We start from the raw sequence: 19,415 nt of genomic DNA, 5'->3' as shown, positions 1-19,415 counted from the left end.
TAATGTAGGCTCATGGCTAATATTTCTCCAATTTTGTTCATGGGTGAATTAACTACATTTAACCAGGGTTAGTGATCTTTATTTATAGCTCTGACCAGGCTCAGGTAAATATATCTCGTCAATGGTATTGAAATTGGGTAATTATATTTTTGAGTATTGCATTTGTTAATATTGAACCCTATACAGTATCTTTCCGACAATAACGTCTCTAACAATTTCTATATTCGTAATAATTTGCTACATAACAGAGAGTATAGCAGCTTCTAGGGGTAGTGCCGTATTACGGGAAAGAATTTGACCAGTGGATAGCGTTGGAGATTTTGCGATGGTCTAGTAGTGTCGCGGGTTGAAAAGGGCTCTTTCCTGTACAATAATACTAGTGGTGTGCTAGCTAGGGCACTTCGGGCGACAAGGAGATGCAGGAAGAATATTGCTGTTGGCTGCAATCGATACTATAGGGCCCGAATAGCCCTCTTAGAGAACTGTCATAGGGGAGGCAGCATGGAGCACAGATACGACACCATACAGAAGTAGACGATAGAGACAATACAGACAATGCAGACCTGATATTATTAGAAGCTGAATATCAGTGCCTCGGGACCTCTAGTCATACGTCTACGAGATCAAAATTAGAAGTAAAACGTTGACCAGGAAGCAAAAGAATGGAGAGTTTTGAGTTATATAGATGTACAACGGTGAGATATTCACTCAAAGAACCACAAAAATTGACTCATGCTGCATGATACGAGTAAAGAGATAACGGAAGCAGGTTTTAATTGGAGGATTATGAACTCCTGAAAGTAGCGTTTATGGCTAGTTGCAAATAGAGGACTGGAGACTCCGATACAAGGGGTATGGACTTAAGTTAGGCACTGCTCCGGTCTATCCACATATTCATGTCACATTCTCTCTTCAAATGAGAACATTAAAGCTTCATCACCGTGATTGTAAATGGCTTGGGAGTCTCTTGCAATTTGGCAGTACATGCAGTTGTGTTAGTCGCTGCGTTGGTATATGTAACATCTGATAGATTCTCACGATTGGGCTTTGGCCCCCTGAAGCAGGGCGAGCCTTCATTCTCCACACAGAAGGCGTATCAAGGACGTTTATATCGCACCCAGTAACCCCTTTTGCCCTATCTCAACTTTAGGGCTATAAAAGACCTGCAACCCTCAAGCTCCCATCAGTTTCCACAAGTATCCTTTGCCTCGGTAAATCACGTGATCCTCTCGCCGAGAACCTCGGAACCGCCGCCCCAGCTATCCGAGTAAAAAGGGCCTGGTGGCCTGTCTTATACGATGTTCTCGCCTTTCCTTGATCTAACTGGCTACATCGCCATGTCGACTCCTCGCCGCCATCGCTCGGCATTTGCTTGCCAAAACTGTCGTCGGCGCAAAGTGCGCTGCAGCGTCTCAGTGACCGGCATCCCGTGTGTCGGATGCACCCAAGATAGCATCGACTGCATTGTCCATCAGACTCAGGGCCTAAAGTGAGATTCGGCATGTGGAGCTTGATTTCGGAAAGACACCTGCTTATGTTGTTTTACATGATTCTAGGCGGCAGCAACCAAAGGAGCCATTTGGTCATCAGGACTCCTTTCGTGGGCCTGTTGATCTTGAACTAAGCCTTCCAGAAGCTGAATGTAGGAGAGTGCAGCAATCAATGTCTCCGGCTTCTTGTAGGAGAGTGCAGCAATCAAGGTCTCCGGCTTCTGTAGAACAGGGACTCAGCGCAACCACAAGCTATACATCTCCAAGTGATGAGTCCAAGAGAGCCGGAGAAGCCCGAAGCTCTCATTCTGGCACTGATATTCGCGGCAACCAAGACGAACAGCGTACCGGGACTGAGATATCCTCCGCAGCATTAGGCCAAAATAATCAGGCTGCCCGTGTTCCGTTTTATACAGGTATAGCCAATATGCTGCAACCTTGTCAGGTCATTATGCTTATGCTCGAATTAGGGGAAGCCCCGGGGTTCACATCCATTCTCGATGCGTGTTCGCCGTCACAGCAGCCTGCCGCGCGGCATATACTAATATCAGAAGCACCCGTCTCATTGTCAGATGAGGACCGCGAGTATCTCCGATGCAAGGGAGTCTTCACTTTACCTCAGAAAAGTACATGCAATGAACTCCTACGCGCGTACTTTCATCATGTCCACCCAATCATGCCGGTTGTTGATGCCTCGGTGCTCCTCAAATTGCATCAAACGGGCAAAGCCAGTGAGTGGAATTTGCTATTATTATGGAGCATGTTCTTCGTAGCAGCAAATGTAAGTACACTTGATCTTGACATCGAGATTTCCTTTGTAATGTTAATTTATTTACTAACCATGTCTCATAGTTTGTCGACGCCCATGTGTGGACTCTGGAGGGCTATTCTTCGCGCAATGAGATGAAATCTGCCATGTATTCACGTGCAAAGGTAGATAATCACTATTCTCTAACTCTCGCTGCACTGTTCCGTTGGTTATCTCGCTAATACTCTTTGGCATCATAGTGCATGTACGACAATGGTGGCGAGACAGATAAACTAGTTCTCCTACAATCGGCTCTCCTCATGGGGTTTTGGCACTCGAAATGGGATGGACACTCACAGCCGTGGTATTGGACCGGAGTCGCCATTAGCCTTGCCCAAATTTTGGGCTTGCATCGAGACCCAGATTCGGTCAAGTTCAATACATCTTTCCCTAACCATCGGCGTCGTCTCTGGCGTCGTCTCTGGTGGTCTTGTTTCTTCCGAGATCGATCACTAAGCCTCACACTGGGGCGGCCAATGAGGATCAACCTGAACGACTGCAATATGCCGATGGCTTCAGCCGTCGATGTCGTCAGCGATCTAAGTCAGATACCACCTTCAGTCGCCAAGGGATATATCCCAGATGATTTGCCTCAGCTAGCTGAGTACTGGGTTATCTTAATCCAGCTAAACAAGCTTTTGGGTGATGTTCTCACTTTATGCTATCAACCTTTCGGCCCAAGCCCCATGCTCCAACAGATACAATCTCTTGAAGCAAAAATATTACAGTTCCACATTCCAGAGAAACATGGCAACGAGCAGAGTCGTCTCTCATCCTTCTATCTATACCACCTACAATTAAATTATTAGTGAGTCTCCATTTACCCCTCTGTATCACAATACTACTTGCTTACATGGTACAGTGCTATTTTAATCACTCTATATTGTCCTTACATTGCCAACACTCCAACAGACATGCCTCTTGAGAATAAGCAGGCATGGCAAGTTGATGTACGAAATAAAATGGACTCCGCTGCTCTCCGTTCAAACGCTATCGTGGACAATATTGTCCGGGACAAGCTTCTCCCCTTTGCTAGCCCTATGACGTGAGTTTCTATCTCATTCATTAAAATTTCGGCCACGGCATCTAATTCCTGGTAGTGCTCCACTATTAGTATCGGCCATGCATGTGCATCTTCTTAATTGCAAATCTGAGGATGCATTATCTCGGCGTCTTAGCCTCAATAAGCTTGAGCTTTGCATGATGGTTATGGAAGAATTAGAAGAGATGTATACATCAGCTTCTGTTTACCGAGGCGTCTTCTTAGAAGCAATCCGCCAGCTACACCCAAACTATTCTTCCAGCTCAACGATGAGTGAATCAAACTCGACTGATTTCTCCCAACCTCGCGGGTCTTTTTCGAACGATACGATGATGGTACCTCTGGTTAATGACGATATTCTTAACGCTTTACTAGACGAGTCATCATGCTTTACGTTCTGGGAGTCATTCAGCGATATCCAGATGGAACCGATGCAGCCGGCCTTATAGATGGCACACAGGCTTATCTGTAATTGAATTTAGGAGCCCATGATATTATTAGGCCAATCACTGCCTTAGCTTTATTCCTTATATGCAAAATAAGAAATGATACCCAACAGCACATATTGTTGCCGAATTGTCGCCGAAGTGATCTTTCATTGGCAGCCCTTCCACGGGGGGCATGCATGGACCAGTCGAGTTTCAATGCTTGTTTTAGATGAATTATCGCAGTCGGCCAAGCTTTGCCGCATGTGACTCAAACAAAGAAAATAAACGGCCACTGGCTGAAGTATTCTTTTTGTCCCAGTATCCATGCTACGCACATAAAATCAAATAATTAAAGGCTCCTTACAAGGCGTCCCCGATGCGAATATAATTATTATAACAGTCGAGTTTCCTAAAAAAGCAGCAACTCGATAAAATTATCGGCGGGCATTTAGGGGGCCGCTCTTATTAGCTCATGTCTTTCTCCATCCTCGCTGTCTACAGCCAAGTTGAGCTGTTTTCATTTTCTACATCTTTTAGCCACTGGGTTTAATAGAGGCGAATGTAGCTAGCAATTAGCAGCGATGTATGTCACAGCCTTTGCTCTGACTGATGACCTTGAACTCATGATTTTTTTTCTCCAGGCTGATGAAATCTCGCCTCGAAGCTTTGGGCCCCCTCATTGTGCAGATCTGTAATATCACCGGAACTCCTGGGGTTTCTCTTGGTGTTTTGCATGATGGCGAAATTCTTCATACCACCAGTTACGGGTTTCAAGACGTCGAGCGCCAAGTTGAGCCTAATGTTGACACGAGCTTTCTTGTCTGCTCCATGACGAAGGCTATTACAGCTTCAATGATCGGCATGGTGATTGACGAGGGGAAGCTAGACTTTTCAACCCAGCTATATCAAATCTTCCCGGAATACCAGCGAAATGATGCTCAGGCGAACATCACGATTGAAGATCTCCTAAGCCACAGAACCGGCCTCGCATCCTATGATGGTCTTTGGCTTAGCTCGGATAACCAGATCCTATTAAACCGTTCGGAAGCGATTCCGATTTTGAACTATTCACCAGCTGCTAGCGCCTTACGTAACGAGTTCATCTATAACAACATCGCCTACGAAGTTCTTGGTCAGGTTCTTGAGAAATCGACTGGTTCTACCTACTCAGAGCTACTTCATAAGCGTATCATCGAGCCACTGGGTTTAAATCGGACTTTTTACGCTGAGGAACCGTTCGATAATAACACTGCCAAATCCTATACTACGTTGGAGGACGGTTCCTTCTATGAGGTTCCGCCGTGGGGTCATGGCAAAAACTTACTAATTGGAGCAGCGGGCGCAATACGTAGCTCTATCAGCGATCTTTTGGTGCTGTATAAGGCTCTGATCAACGCCGCGAACTCTCAAGTAGTTCAAAGGTCAGTGTCAGGAGCCAAAAATGTTTTTAAACAGATGCCACAGCTCTTACAGGGTAAGGTTGGAGTACCCAACCAATCTCTCAGAGAATATAGTTATGCTTCAGGGTGGATTCGGGCAGAACTCCCCGCCATTGTTGATTTATTCGCCGATTACGCGCCACCGCTTCTGGGTAGCGGATCAGCCTCGCGCCTCATGATACATCATCAAGGATACATAGCCGGAAATGTTGGTTATGTTGCGCTTTTTCCAGAAACATCGACTGCGGTCGTCGTTTTAGGGAACTCTGCCGGATTAACTGACACTATGAGACTTCTTGGCCAAGTCATTGTGGAGACTGTTCTAGGAAATAAAGTCGATGCGGATACATATCTCAATATAGCTATCGCTGCTAGTAAAAACACTATTGAGTCTGTGAACACAGTACACAAAGAACTTTTAGCTGGTAAAACTATCGACCAGCCCACGCGAGATATTACAGCGTATACCGGCCGCTATTATAACGTCATTGAAAACTTCTTCATCGACATAATTGAAATAGATGGGAGAATTCAAGTAGCATACATGGGTTCCTCCAACGATACATTCGACTTAATACCATATGAATCCGACAGTTTCTTTTGGTGGTTGGATTTCAATGAGAGTGCAAAACGGGCAAGATTACCAGGATACCCTAAAGAATACTTCATTCTAAAGTTTAGCTGCCCGTCAACATCTTCGTGGTTGAGGTCTCGTACCGACGTTGAGATGGGCTGTTTAACTTGGAAGCATGAGTTTCAACTTGCGGGTCCGGGAGAAGTTTTTTGAAAGAAGGTCAGAAAGCCGTATACCGATGTCTTTGGAGCCCTTGGTATATTCAAAGAATTGAGATGATCATATTGTGGTGAAATCCTCTACATTTAGTTATTGGCTATTTGTACTTTTCATGGCTCATGCGGGGCTGGCTGTACGCGTACACGCAATAATATTTTGGAAATAGAAAAACGGTCCGTTATTAGGTGCTTGAGAGAGATGTAAAAAGCCTTGTATTTGACCGAGAAGAGGGTTTCCATTGTGGTATTTAATAGCCAGAAACCGGTTATTGAGCCTGGCTGTTGCCATCTGCTACACATTTAGGCTTATCGAGCTGCAATTCCTATTCCAACACAATACAATAGGCCTAGGTTGGGTTTTTAAGCGAAATCGGGCGCAGTCAATGAGGTTCATTGTTCGAAATGTTTAAATACCTTCTGCACCTTGTCTTCTCTCGAAGAAAGAACGTCCTCTAAATCCAGTTTCCTCGCTGAAGCAACTGCGTGTTGATTGTTTACTTAATTCAATTTCAGCCCCGCAACTCTTACTACCCCTCACTCCGTTCTTGCGTTCCTCTAAAAATTCCACAAAGCCGAAAAAACAGCGTTTCAATTACAGCTCAGTGTCTATTTCCGTCTAAATATACCCAAAATGAGCGTCATCCACGTTGTCTTGTTTAAATACAAATCTTCCGCCACCGCCGAAGCTGTTCAAAATGTGCGCATTTGCGAGTGATCAGCGTTATCCCGGTACTAACCCAAACATTTGTTACACCAGGTTTGCTCGGAAATGCTGGCTCTGAAGAGTGGCTGTTTGCATCCAACGATGCAGACGACTTATATCAAGTCCTTGACGGGCGGCACAAACAATTCGCCCGAACCTCATCAAGTGGGTGGCAGACTTGACGATTGTAATGCAGCACGCACCCGGTTGCTTTAACTGACATGAGCTTTAGAATGGGTTTACGCACGCCTTTGTTGTCGAATTTGCGTCTGTTGAAGACAGAGACTACTATGTTGATCAAGATCCTATACACCAGGCGTTTAAGACGAACGCCGGGCCTATTATTGAGAAAGTATGTGTGTTAGATTATACAGTCGGCGTATTCGAGTAGCTGGGCTACGTTTGGCGTTAATGGTCTATATATCTATAAATTACCGGTAGCATTAGAGAGGTGGTTGCAGACATGAGAATCAACAGATGATAGCACTCGTCGAAATTGTTCAACATTCCTCCATTGGAAATGACGACTGCCTCTCCCAGTCTTGCATTTGCCGCCGATTTTGAGCATTAGCCATCTTCGGTTTAGATCATCTATTAATACACTTGCAGATGCTCAGTTAAAACTGCAATTCCCTAGATTAAGATCTATAAGAGCATCTTCAAAATACTTTATTACGCTCTCAATTATTTGCGTCTTCTCTTGTCCATGCCTCCAGCCAAGATGATTTCTTTAAAATGTTCAAGATCTTGTGGCGCCAAAACTTGCCTGTGCACAAGTCAAGATCCCAAATTGGGGAGCGCCGCAGGCTTTTCGTCTCCGCAATTTCCCCAACATTGTCATCACTAGGGCTGTCCGTTCCTGGCCGCTCCTCGGAGAAAAGTACATCATTTCCTGGTTGGAATCATCCACGTTCTGCTCTCTGTCTCTGCTAAAAGGGAGGGGGGCAAGATCCGCTGCCATGACTCGTGCATTAACCGTAAAACAACCAAACGTCGAACGGCTAGCCCACCGCATGGCTGTGACCCTCACGTCACTTGAGCGTCTCTCTCTTTTTCTTTTGTGTGTGTGTGTGTGACGGCAAACTCCCATCCCTGCTTTCTGCGGGCACTAAACTCCACTGCCGTGGTATCAATGTGGAGAAACACGCTCGTGCAACTTCCGATACCTGGACTTGAATCGCCCAAGACCAACCCCCCCCCCCCCCCCCACATAAGGCATATGTGAACCCTTTGCCATAACGAAAGTAACAAAGGGCGGGTATCCGTTCTTTACGCGGTCTTGAATGAATAGCGTGCAACTACAGTTCTGATGCGTAAGACGCTTCTCCAATGATATCCCCATGGTAAAGCCACTCATTGGGCTTGATGACGATCTCTCCCCCACATAGAACGTGTTTGGCTGGGGCTAAGGCTTGTCGGCGCGACGAAATAGCTTCCTTGCTAGCTTTTGGTAGCCTTGCACAAGGAGGGGAAAATGCGGAGAGCGAGTGCCGGGTCCCAGGGCGACTGTCACCCTGAGTGCGGTCAAACATGGGGAGACCCGTTATTGTGGAATCATATCAAGGAAAAAAGGGAAGAAGGAGCTGGGGAAGAGGATCAAGTATAAAGGTCTGCCGATCCACTGCAGTTTGCGGGTTCTGAACGACATGTCTTAAAGTGTTCTTGTTGCAGTGGATTCTCAGGTGCCTTTTTGACGGTTTTGGAAGAACATTGCAAGCAACGAGACTCAAGATGTCGTCAAATCCAGCTGACGGCGCTGCATTGCAGCCCACAAAGGGCGTGTTTCGCCAACTTCGCGATAACCCCTATGTATTTGGCCTTTCAGCTGTAAGTTGGATCTATTCAAGCTATACATGCTCTTGAAAGAAATGGCAACATCCACTAACATGCATGATAGTTTGCATCTCTTGGTGGTTTCCTCTTTGGATATGATCAGGGCGTCGTCTCGGGCGTTCTGGGGATGGAGAATTTTGGCGCATTGTTCCCAAGGATTTACTTGGACAGCGGTTTCAAGGGCTGGTTCGTCTCTACGCTGCTTCTGACGGCATGGTTTGGCTCGCTGGCGAATGGACCGATTGCGGACCGCTTTGGCAGAAAAGGCTCGATGCTGGCTGCTGTCGTCGTATTCCTTCTTGGATCCTCTCTGCAAGCTGGCGCAAGCACCATCGGTATGCTGTTTGGTGGTAAGTCTCAGAGAAAAGCCATGGCGTTAAATCTCCCAAGGACTATAGTTGGTAACGATTTGAATAGGACGAGCCGTTGCCGGTCTGGCAGTTGGTATGCTCACAATGATTGTTCCCATGTACATGTCAGAGGTCTCTACCGCAGGTATTCGAGGAACTCTTGTGGTGCTGCAGCAGTGTAAGTCATGATGACCAGTTTGTTCCGACTACCCAAACACCTTGCTAAACAAGAAACCACTTATACAGTGAGCATTACTCTGGGTATCCTCGTCAGCTACTGGCTTGAATACGGCACTCAGTACATCGGCGGCACTCGTTGCGCCCCCGATATCCCCTACACAGGAGGCACGCCTGATAAGCCGACTTTCGATCCCGCGCACGACGTCGGCCCCAACGGCTGCACTGGACAAAGCCAAGCCGCCTGGAGAATCCCCTTTGCTCTGCAGATTGTTCCCGCCCTCGTTCTCGGCGTTGGAATGATCTTCTACCCCGAGTCACCTCGTTTCCATCTTATGCGAAAGAACGAAGAAGCAGCTCTTCGCTCATTGGCTCGTCTCCGCCGCGTTCACCCCGATTCCGAGTCGCTGAGAGAAGAGTATCTCTCCATCAAGGCCGAAGTGTTGTTCGATGAAGCTCACTCAAAAGAAAAATATCCCGGCAAGAGCGGTGTCAGCCTTTTCTTCGCCGAATACTACGGTTTACTGTCATCTTGGCCCAGCTTCAAGCGTGTGTTCATCGGTAGCGCCATCATGTTCCTGCAGCAGTTCCAAGGATGCAACGCTCTGATCTACTATGCTCCGACTATCTTTGGACAGCTGGGACTCTCGGGAAACACCACCTCTCTTCTCGCAACTGGTGTGTATGGCATTGTCAATACCTTGAGCACTTTGCCTGCCCTCTTCCTTATCGACCGAGTCGGAAGACGGCCATTGCTCATGTGTGGTGCTACGGGCACATTCATCTCGCTCATTATTGTCGGTTCAATCGTCGGAAAGTACGGCTCTGCCCTTGCCGATCATCCTTCTGCAGGATGGGTTGGCATCGCCTTCATCTACATCTACGACATCAACTTCTCGTACTCTTTTGCCCCCATCGGATGGGTCTATCCTTCGGAAATCTTCAACTTGGGCAGCAGATCCAAGGCCATGGCCATCACCACAAGTGCTACCTGGATGTGCAACTTTATCATCGGGTTGGTGACGCCAGATATGCTTGAAACCCTCAAGTGGGGAACTTACATCTTCTTTGCGGCCTTCTGTCTGATTGGTCTGGTGTTTACATACTTTTGCGTGCCCGAGACCAAAGGACGAACCTTGGAGGATATGGATCGCGTGTTTGGCGATGATGCCGCTACACAGGAAAAGGAAAGGCTGTTTGCAATTGCGGCCTCTCTTGGTCTGACAGCAACGATTCCTCCGGAAAAGGCTGAGGCAATGACAGCAGAGGCTAAGGAGTACGTTTGAGGATATGGGTTTGATCAGCGATTCGGGAGAACTTTAGGGAGTAGTAGCAGACTTTGTATGCACATGTTCAAAATGTGGATGCCATTAAAGTCGCAATGATGCAGATGATCTATATAATAATATTTTACTTTTTTTATCCATTTAGTGCTTTGGTTTATACTAGCTACAGAACTCTGCAGCAATTGCTGTCAGTGTATCTGCAACCTGATTTATTGAATCAACCTCGACATATTCCACCTTTCCATGTAGTCCAGCTCCCTTTGGTCCCCAAAGCAGCACGGGAATACCCTGATCGGCCAGTAATGCGCAATCGGTCCAGTATGGAGCTCCAACGACCACTGCTTCTTCGCCTAGAGTGTGAGTGATCTGTTTCCGAACGAGTTTGGTGAATGGATGGTCAAGAGAGGCTTTGAAAGGTGAGCGTTGGAACGTTGCGCGGATGTCGTATTTGAAGTTGGGAATTCTTTCAACTAGCCCATCGAGAATTTCTCGCAGTTCCTTTTCAACAGACTCTTGTGTTTCGCCGGCGACGGTTCGACGTTCCAGCTGAATCTGCGTAAAGGAAGGGTAAGATGAGATCTCCTCGCCACCGTTGATGATGGAGGCGTGTATGCTTCCTGGTCCAAGAGTGGGATCGCCAGCCTGCTGCGTAAGATGGGTTGCATGCTTATCCAGCTCGACGAGAAAATATCCTGCTTTACAGATGGCGTCGATACCAAGATCATATCGTGATCCATGAGATGCAAGGCCATGGATATCTACCTCGAACCAGATGAAGCCCTTGTGTGCGTACATAATTTCCAAGTTGGTCGGCTCATTCACGAGAGCGGCATCGGCGGTCCAGCCTGCCTCTAATACCTGCTGCGTGCCGATGCTGGCAAACTCCTCGTCTGCTACTCCAGCAAAGATGACGTCTCCTTTTAAGCCTTGCTTCTTCGCATTGGCGAGGGCGACCATGGCGGCCGCAACACCGCATTTCATATCGGCAGCTCCACGCCCATAGAGCTTGCCATCTCGGATATCGCCGCTGAGTGGATCACCCTCATACTCTGTAATATTCACGGTATCAGTGTGACCGTTGAGCATCAGACTCTTGCCGCCGCCAGATCCTCGAACAACTCCCACCACAGAGGGTCGCCCCGGCGTTGGCTCGATCCAGTGGGTCTCAATGTCCCGATGCTCCATCCAGGCTGTAATGTAGCGGGCGATGGCTGTCTCTCCAGGGCCAGGGATAGATCCTAAGGAGGGGCTAGCTGAGTTAATCCTAACCAATGTTTGCGTCAATTCTACGGGGTCATCGCTGGCCACGTCATGAGGGACCTCATAATCTCTCACGCCTTCTGTGCAAAGGATGACAACAACAGAGTCCCCGGTGAGGCCCAACTTCTCTCTATCCGAGGCCTCCAGCCTCCTCAAAGCGGCAACAGGGGCGGCACCACAAGGCCCGACGGGTATGTTTTGGGACGCCAAATATCCGCAAGCCTGATGGGCTTCAAAATCCGAAATAGAGAGGCTCGCGTCGACTCCGTGCTGAAGCATTGACCAGGAGATGGATGAAGGAGTGCCACAATCTAGACCGGACATGATACTAGGCGCCTTTTCTGATATTGTCAAGGAGTTTCCGCGCTTGAGACTCTTCCAGAGACTAGCAGACGTATCTGGTTCGACTGTCAAAACTGCGCTTCGTTTTCCCTGCTGTTTAAAGTGCGTTACGACGGCCTGGGCAAAGGAGCCGACGCCTACTGGCACCACGACGAGGTCAGGGGTAGTAGCTCCTAGCTGGCTATCAATCTCCAGCATCATCGTACGGTATCCATCGACGATCCACTGGCAGATAGAATTAGAGGAGAGGGGGGTTGCATAGGCGGGACTGGGATACTTGCCTGTGGAATCTGAAGATAGTCCCCCGAGGCAAAGTCCTGAACCACGACGGCGGTGTCATCTTGCGCAGCTGCCTCTCGCGCATCCACCACAGCTTTGTCGTAGAAGCCATCTGAGACGACAACACGGGCGCCTTCTGACTTGATCAGCTCAATGGTAGCATTGTGCATGCACCTGGGCACATGGATCTGGGCTGGGACACCCAGGATGGACGCCATGCGAGCCACGGCCCGTCCATGGTTTCCATCGGTGGCTGCGTATAGGGAGACGCTGGTGGATGATAGGGCCTGTTTGACGGTCTCTAGGGAGGCGTCCAGAGGAAGGCTGAGTTTCTGGGCGATGGCTCGAAAGGTGCCCCACGAGGCCCCCAGGATCTTGAAGGAAGGGAGTCCAAGCCGGCATGTCTCGTCCTTGAGGTGGATGGCACGGACGCCAAGCTGCTTGGCCAGGGCCTCGAGAGGAATCAACTTGGTTGGCTTATACTGCGGCAGCTGTTGGTGGAATCGATACGCCAACTCTGGGGAATCTGTCGGCGGCGCCGTCCACGATTTGGCAGCGGGATTGAAGAAGACGGGGCGGCGACCAGCACGAGTCATGGCTGCTGCGGAGGATTGTGCGATGTATAAAGGGAAAGGGAAAGGGAGACAGACACGAGGGAGAGGCGGGAATGAAGGGGGTGAGGATGAGATGATGACATGCAGTTGACCAAGGCACTCGAGGAGAAGAGACGCTGATGAGCGGATGGGGAGGAGAGAGACTGAGGGGATTCGCCTCCCTTTTAACTAACACAAAGGCCCTATATCTTGCTTGACTCGCTGTTTGTGTGTGGTTTGCCATCCCTGGGGCGATCCCCAGGCGTGGCATGGCGCAAAAAGCCAATCTCCATCTCCATACATGCACAGACACTACCTATACATGTACCCGGAGCTATCTTTTGCGCTGGCGCTCTACCTGCAAGATTCGCCCAAGACGGTAAGTGCTGGCGACGCCGGCGCGGGCGGGAAGACATCCGCAGCGCTGGCTGGGTTTTTGCTTCAGCTGCTTGATTTTGTCTCATCGTGTTGTTTGCTTGCTGATGCTGCCGCTGCTTCATCTACACGAGAGTGCTTGGAGGGTACATGCAGGTACCCAGTACATGTACTTTGCGTGCATGTATGGGCTGATATGCTTGTAGCACCTAATCTCGAGCGCCGCCCCCTCTTTACATGCAGAAGGCGCGTTTCTTCGACAAGTCCGCTGTAAAAGCGCTGTAAGATTGACGCTATAATACGGAGAGCTGCTGGCCTGATTCGTCCACACGCGCTGTAAAAATGAGCACGCACGCCTGAACATCGATTTCGGGCGCGCTGAAAGCGCCCTCCAAGATCGAATCCGGGTCGTCCATGCAGGTAACTGATTTCATATCAAGCACCACGCAGCTCGTATCGCAAACCTTGAAACCAGCTTGATTGGAAATTCCCTCCATCTCTTTTGGCCCGGTCTTGTCCTTGGAAGGCGCTGTTGTTGATTTCAAGCATCGTGTCCATCTGACGCAGCAAAGCACCAAAGGCCCGGATATCATGTAGAAGAAGGCGTGCTTCGTATGTGCATACATCTCATACATCTCGCGCAACGTACCTATATACCTATACCCTACTTGTGTAAGGCATCATTGCCATCGTACTGCTCAGTCATCATGTCGCCACATGGATTAGTATTCCATAAATGTTGCCAAAGAACTGCACCTGGCATTATAGCCATCTAGATACACTTGGTCTTACAAATCTGCCCAAGGCGCCATTAATACGTTCGTATAAGCATTCAAGTCAGTGGTACCAGAGCCCACGTCCATATCGTACCTACAAGTACTCCGTAGATAACAGGCACCAAGCCAGACACTGCAAAATGGGCGCAGATGGGCCTGCAGTATATCAGAGGGCGCACGTGCTGGGCCCCCGCTTACTACATACATGTACCTCGACCGCTGCATCTGCCCAGAAAAGCGCCCTCCTGCTACGACCAAGGCAGAGCCACCGGGCCATGTCGCTCCATCTTAGCACTCTTCACCCTCCAAGCGTGCGCCTTCTCCGCTTCCCGCCAACCGCAATTCTGTGCTCGGCCAGACGAGCGAAAAAGGGACCCCAAACGGAGACCCCAACAGCAGCTCCAGCGAAGGGGCCCGCGCCGAAGGGCCGAGACACCGACTCGACGTTGGCTGCTGGTGGCCGCACGCACCGCACCACGGGGCTGTGAAGCTGGTTGTCGATCCATGCCCCAGCGTGGCGATTGGGCGCTGGCAGTGGCACGAGAATCCGTTCCAGATCCATCCGGCCAGGGCAGCAGCAGAAGCGTCGACCAACCGACACAGATTCGGCCTCGTGTACTCGTGTAAGCGCAATCGACGGCGGTTTCCGCAACGACTCGCAGCCAAGGCGCGTTTTGCCGTGTCGTGAGACGGCGAGGAGGAGGCGAGTCAAGGTGGGCGCTTACGGAGCACTGGGTGCTGATCCGGGACCAGAACTACAGCAAATTCCGAGACCTTTGGGCAGATGGATCCCGCGGATGACGGCGTCCTGGCCTTTGTGGCCGAAGACGAGATCGGAGGTCGGCACAACGTCGGCAATGCGGCGCAGATGCAGATGCAGATGCAGATGGACGACGCTTTTGCGCACCAGCCTCATCTCCAGCCTCATCTCCAGCCCCAGCTCCAGCCCCAGCTCCAGCCCCAGCTCCAGCCTCACGCGGCCGCCTTGCCGCTTCAGCCTTCAAACTCGGAGCCGCTGCCGTTCCAGCACCAGCATCCACATCCACATCCACCGTCACAGGCCTCAGACCAGCACCCGCGTCAGCTGCAGACGTCCGTGTCCATGGACCAGTTTGGGCCCTCCTTCTTCTCTGCCTCCGATCCCTACGCCGCCAGCCCTTACGCCAGCCCTGCCGGAAGAGGCCCCGGCTTTCCCGCCGAGTACCAGTATGAGCTCGGTCCCGCAATCGGCCCCGGCGACGGGCTCCTGCTTGGCGACGGCTCCAGCTCTCCCTTTGACGGCACCGCACCGCTGCCATTTGCTGCTGCAGACTCGGTGAATAATTTCGTCGGCGACGATTTCTGGGCATCCGGCCAGCAAGCATCTCATCAGCAACAGCAGCAGTTACTGCAGCAGACATCGCAAGGCGAGGATGCCGATGCCGCCAGGAGCCTCCACCTCAACGCCATCGACGAGTTCTTCATCAAGAACGGCGCCCATCGCCCGCCTGTCCCCTGCAACTACTGTCGACGACTGCGCCTCCAGTGCCTCATCCTTCAGACCACCTCTGCAAATCCAAATCCCATCAGCTCTTGCTCTGCCTGTGTGGCCCTCTACCGTGACTGCAGTCTTGCTGAGCGCAGCAAGAGAGAAGCCTCCGCTTACGAGACTGCGCTCCCTGTCATTGGCCATCTGCATGGTGTGAATGAAGAGGGAGACGGGGCTACTGCCGTCGATGGGACGAGGCAATGGCGAATCGAGCGAGGTGCTGGCCAGGTTGCCACTCGATCTTCATCTATTGTCTCATACAAGAGAAATAGTACTCGGTCCGTCAAGAAGACTCGGGTGCTAAGGAACTGGTTCGCCACGCATCAAGAGCACCCATACCCATCCGAAGACGAAAAATCCAACCTTGCTGAGCAGAGCGGCTTGAGCAAGACCCAGGTCATCAACTGGTTCGCCAATGCTAGACGCCGACACCGACTGACCGCGCAGTCGCACCATAACAATAGCAGCAAAGTCTTCTTGCAAGGATCTCCCATGCCCCAGACCTTGCTGACCGGCATGTCTCCGATGGAACGATGGAGACATTCTCCGCCAAACGAGGAACCCGTCTCAGCTGCAGCTATTGAAAAGGCCATCTCCAATAGTCAAATTGATGGCGGAGACGCTTACAATTACAACTCTGATGGCAATTATGGCACCGATGGCGCCGCTTCCTCAGCCAGTAGCGAGTCTGCCATTTTCAACCACAACATTGCCCGCGGCTACGAGGCGTCGTCCAACTCTGGCTCGTCCGCTTTTTCCTTTTATCATTCCGATGATGCAGGCATATTCTCCCTATCAGCGCAAAGTTCCATCCATAGCGGCAACGGCGGCGATCTAATGTCCGGCCCATCAGCGACCACCATTCCTACGGGAGCTGCAATTGAGCGTGGAAAAGCACTCATGTTTCAGTGCACTTTCTGTCTTCAGGGCTTCAAGAAGAAGTACGACTGGGTGCGCCATGAGAGATCTATTCACTTACCTGGTCTCGATTCTTGGATCTGCCGAGTGCCTCTACCCAAAGACCAGTCATATCTCGTTTGGCGCGTCAATCATAGCGAGCCGGAATGCATCTTCTGTGGACAAACATCGCCAACAGACGAACATCTCCAATCTCACGAGTTTCAGTCGTGTGCAGAACGTCCCGTGTCAGAGCGAACCTTTACTCGCAAAGATCACCTATGGCAGCATCTGCACAAATTCCACCGCTGCCGCAAGTGGGAAGGGTGGAAGCCTGACCTCCATCTCTTACAGCATCGGCAAGACAAGTTTGAGAGCGTGTGCGGTTTCTGCCAGCTCAAGACACATAGCTGGGACGAAAGAGTTCAGCACTTGACATCCCACTTTCGGCGCGGTGTGACCATGAGCGAATGGAAGACTAGCAGCGATGCCAACATAAGTAGCGGAGATGGCGGCCGTGGGATGCTGTCGAACAGAGGTCCCATTACACCCTTAAGTGGTGACGAAAGTGACCCTTCAATACCACTATTTGCAAGTTAAAAAAAAAATCTAACTTTGACCTGAGCATTTCAACTTGACTCAAATTGGCAAAAACAGGTTCGCCTTGTCTTTCAAATATAACTATCTTATACCTTGTATAATTCATATATCCACTCATATTATGTCACATAGAGCTCGAAAATACTGGGAAATTATTGGAATCGTATTTATATATACATTATACCCACTCATTAGTGCATATCAATAAACATAGATGAAATCTTCATTTTGCAAGTCCGTCACGTCTTCGAATGCCTTGTCTCCAACATTCTCGTCTCCCATGTTGAGAACTTCCTCGTCATACTCACTGCCACCTTTCTTCCTGTCCATCATGCTCAGATCGCGTAACACTTCTGACTTGCCCAGCTCTCGCCGTCTAGCCGCTTGTCGTCTGTTGAGGATCTTGATCCAAAGCATGCCTAGAACGATTAAAACTGCCAGCACCACAAAGAGGGCCAGATTTGATCGCAGGCCGCGGTCGTAGCGCGGCTTCTCACTGGGCTTGAAAAGCTGCGGGCCTACAATGTTGCCGACGCTCGCTCCAATAAAGAGCATAGCGGTGGTTACTTTTCGCTTTGTATCACCGGCGGTATTCTGCCCGGACCAAGAGTAGATGAGAGGAGAAATTCCCGGGTACACGGAAATGATGTAGTATCCGACAAGGAGAACAGCTCGGTCAGCTGGAGCACGGCCTGTGACGAGGAGTACGACGCAGCCTGCGATGGGGGGGAGGCAGAGGAACAATAGAACGGCGGACTTCATGTGTATTTTGTCCGAGACCCAGGCACCACCAAGAGTAGAAATCATCTGGACGGCGCCAAAGGGGATATAGAAGAGGATCGTGGTGAACGAGTCAAAGCCGAAAGACTGGATGATGAGAGGACCAAAAGTAGAGATGCCACCGCTAGGGATACTGTGGTGAATGTCGTCATTAGTGACGTTCTTTGCAGTAGAGTAGAGGTTTTATGCAACTTACGAGATCGTGAGCATGAGGCTGAACCAGAGCCACGTCTTTGGGTCGAGCATGGCTTCGCGGACATGGTCCCATTTCCAGACACCAGAGCCAATGCCCATCTGATTCATGCGGAGACGCTCAATGGCAATGACTTTTTCGTCGTCTTTGAGGAACTTGGCCTCCATGGGTGAATCAGGCATGAAGAAGCTGTGCAAGTATAAGTAAGCTTGCTTTGGGAAAGGAAAAATCAAGGAGGGGTTGCCTGCAACGTACAACATGACGACTGAAAAAGCAACGGTGATGCAGCCACAGAATAGAAAGATGATTTGATATGGTCGGAGAGTCGATTTGATGTGACCTAGGCCGTATGCGAGGAGACTTCCGAGCTATGGCTCGATAGTTAGAAGGGACTCAGTTGGCTTTGAACAACATCGCGGCTTGTGTCTCACCATGTTGACAACTCCAAGCATAGCATACCAAGATGCATTACGGGTTGTCTGCTCCTTTCGTCGATACCACATCTGAACGACCGCAATAAACGTCGGGGCTAGTTTAGAGAAAGATCGTTAGTCTATATCTCGTGCATCGTCATAGTCATTCGTCTTCAAAGACTTACCAACTGAGGCTTCAAAAGCACCCAATAATAATCTCGCCGCCATCAACCCCCCAAAATTCGTTGCCGCCGTCATCCCACAAAGCACCGCCCCCCAGCAAAACACCATCGTTGCGCAAAACTTTCCCACTGGCCACTTCACCAGTGCATACGCCACCAGCGGCTGGAAGACCAGCTGGGCGACGTACACCACGGAGCCCAGCCATGAAAACTGCTCGCCCACCAGGTGCGTGTCGTCGATGAGTCCGAAGACTGAGGCATAAGAAAGGGTGGTCTTGTCTAGAGACTGGAGGCAGTAGACGAAGAGGATGATGGGGAGGATGTGGAGGTCGATCTTGCGGAGGATGCGAGCATTTTCGCTGGGGGTAACGACAACGGCGGATTGGTTGGCTTGTTTGAGAAACTGGGCAGCTTTGTCTCTGCCTGCAAGGGGAATTTCAGTATTGGGCTTTGGGACAGGAGTGATCTCGCTGGTGATATTCTTGGAGTTGTCTTGTGTAGGGGGAGTTTCGAGATGGATGATATCAGGGTTATTATCTTTCTGAGTAGCCATCGTAATGATCCTGTATGATCAATACAATACAATCAACGTTTATAGAAGCCTATATGAGTGTGAATGCAGCTTCAATCACCATACTTGACCGCTTCAACGGAAGGCAACACTCTATGATATTTATAAATGCTCACATCTCATGTTTCTTCCCCAAGACTGCATGAAAAGGGTAAAGCATCAGCCGTTGAAGACGCCACTCAACCCCATGGGGGGAACCACAGGGCTCTTGGAGGGTAGAATGCGGGGAAGGATTCGTGTTACTTGATAGGTCAGCCGGACATGGTGATTTTTGTCCG

The 19,415-nt window shown here is 49.9% G+C and overlaps 8 protein-coding genes across 9 annotated transcripts; 6 read left to right on the top strand and 2 right to left on the bottom strand.

Annotated features, from left to right (window-relative positions):
• Positions 1-1,298: 1,298 nt before the first annotated feature.
• TrAFT101_008242 (uncharacterized protein) lies at positions 1,299-3,789 on the top strand (the record flags this gene model as incomplete). Its single annotated transcript, XM_066128284.1, has 6 exons — positions 1,299-1,489; positions 1,557-2,271; positions 2,343-2,423; positions 2,499-3,106; positions 3,161-3,343; positions 3,399-3,789. 6 exons carry the CDS (start codon positions 1,299-1,301, stop codon positions 3,787-3,789), a joined length of 2,169 nt encoding a protein of 722 aa, XP_065984402.1.
• A 624-nt stretch (positions 3,790-4,413) lies between these two features.
• Positions 4,414-5,994, top strand: TrAFT101_008241 (uncharacterized protein; the record flags this gene model as incomplete). The annotated part of the gene is made up of 1 exon (XM_024899751.2): positions 4,414-5,994. The coding sequence occupies one exon, from the start codon at positions 4,414-4,416 to the stop codon at positions 5,992-5,994; it is 1,581 nt and encodes a 526-aa protein (XP_024762347.2).
• A 569-nt stretch (positions 5,995-6,563) lies between these two features.
• On the top strand, positions 6,564-7,413 carry TrAFT101_008240 (uncharacterized protein). 2 transcript variants are annotated; one of them, XM_024901869.2, is made up of 3 exons: positions 6,564-6,696; positions 6,757-6,867; positions 6,935-7,413. In XM_024901869.2, exons 1-3 carry the CDS (start codon positions 6,631-6,633, stop codon positions 7,091-7,093), a joined length of 336 nt encoding a protein of 111 aa, XP_024762348.2. In that variant the 5' UTR covers positions 6,564-6,630; the 3' UTR covers positions 7,094-7,413. The 2 variants fall into 2 exon arrangements, with proteins under 2 accessions (XP_024762348.2, XP_065984401.1); XM_066128283.1 differs by having other exon boundaries at positions 6,564-6,867.
• Positions 7,414-7,998: 585 nt separating this feature from the next.
• Positions 7,999-10,571, top strand: TrAFT101_008239 (uncharacterized protein). Its single transcript, XM_024899781.2, has 4 exons — positions 7,999-8,529; positions 8,600-8,885; positions 8,953-9,063; positions 9,132-10,571. Exons 1-4 carry the CDS (start codon positions 8,434-8,436, stop codon positions 10,346-10,348), a joined length of 1,710 nt encoding a protein of 569 aa, XP_024762349.2. The 5' UTR covers positions 7,999-8,433; the 3' UTR covers positions 10,349-10,571.
• Positions 10,408-13,442, bottom strand: TrAFT101_008238 (uncharacterized protein). The gene is made up of 2 exons (XM_024909720.2): positions 12,232-13,442; positions 10,408-12,175 (listed from the first exon to the last, which is right to left on the bottom strand). The coding sequence occupies exons 1-2, from the start codon at positions 12,823-12,825 to the stop codon at positions 10,508-10,510; spliced, it is 2,262 nt and encodes a 753-aa protein (XP_024762350.2). The 5' UTR covers positions 12,826-13,442; the 3' UTR covers positions 10,408-10,507.
• Positions 13,443-14,113: 671 nt separating this feature from the next.
• On the top strand, positions 14,114-14,461 carry TrAFT101_008237 (uncharacterized protein; the record flags this gene model as incomplete). The annotated part of the gene is made up of 1 exon (XM_066128282.1): positions 14,114-14,461. The coding sequence occupies one exon, from the start codon at positions 14,114-14,116 to the stop codon at positions 14,459-14,461; it is 348 nt and encodes a 115-aa protein (XP_065984400.1).
• A 296-nt stretch (positions 14,462-14,757) lies between these two features.
• Positions 14,758-16,998, top strand: TrAFT101_008236 (uncharacterized protein; the record flags this gene model as incomplete). Its single annotated transcript, XM_024898597.2, has 1 exon — positions 14,758-16,998. One exon carries the CDS (start codon positions 14,758-14,760, stop codon positions 16,996-16,998), a length of 2,241 nt encoding a protein of 746 aa, XP_024762352.2.
• A 146-nt stretch (positions 16,999-17,144) lies between these two features.
• On the bottom strand, positions 17,145-19,119 carry TrAFT101_008235 (uncharacterized protein; the record flags this gene model as incomplete). The annotated part of the gene is made up of 5 exons (XM_024899890.2): positions 17,145-17,911; positions 17,975-18,160; positions 18,227-18,339; positions 18,403-18,500; positions 18,570-19,119. The coding sequence occupies 5 exons, from the start codon at positions 19,117-19,119 to the stop codon at positions 17,200-17,202; spliced, it is 1,659 nt and encodes a 552-aa protein (XP_024762353.1). The 3' UTR covers positions 17,145-17,199.
• Positions 19,120-19,415: the final 296 nt, after the last annotated feature.

This window comes from Trichoderma asperellum, chromosome 5 (genome assembly GCF_020647865.1).
Source record: "Trichoderma asperellum chromosome 5, complete sequence".
In the NCBI taxonomy this organism is placed as follows: Eukaryota; Fungi; Ascomycota; class Sordariomycetes; order Hypocreales; family Hypocreaceae; genus Trichoderma; species Trichoderma asperellum.
This window is presented reverse-complemented; position numbering and strand designations above follow the sequence as displayed.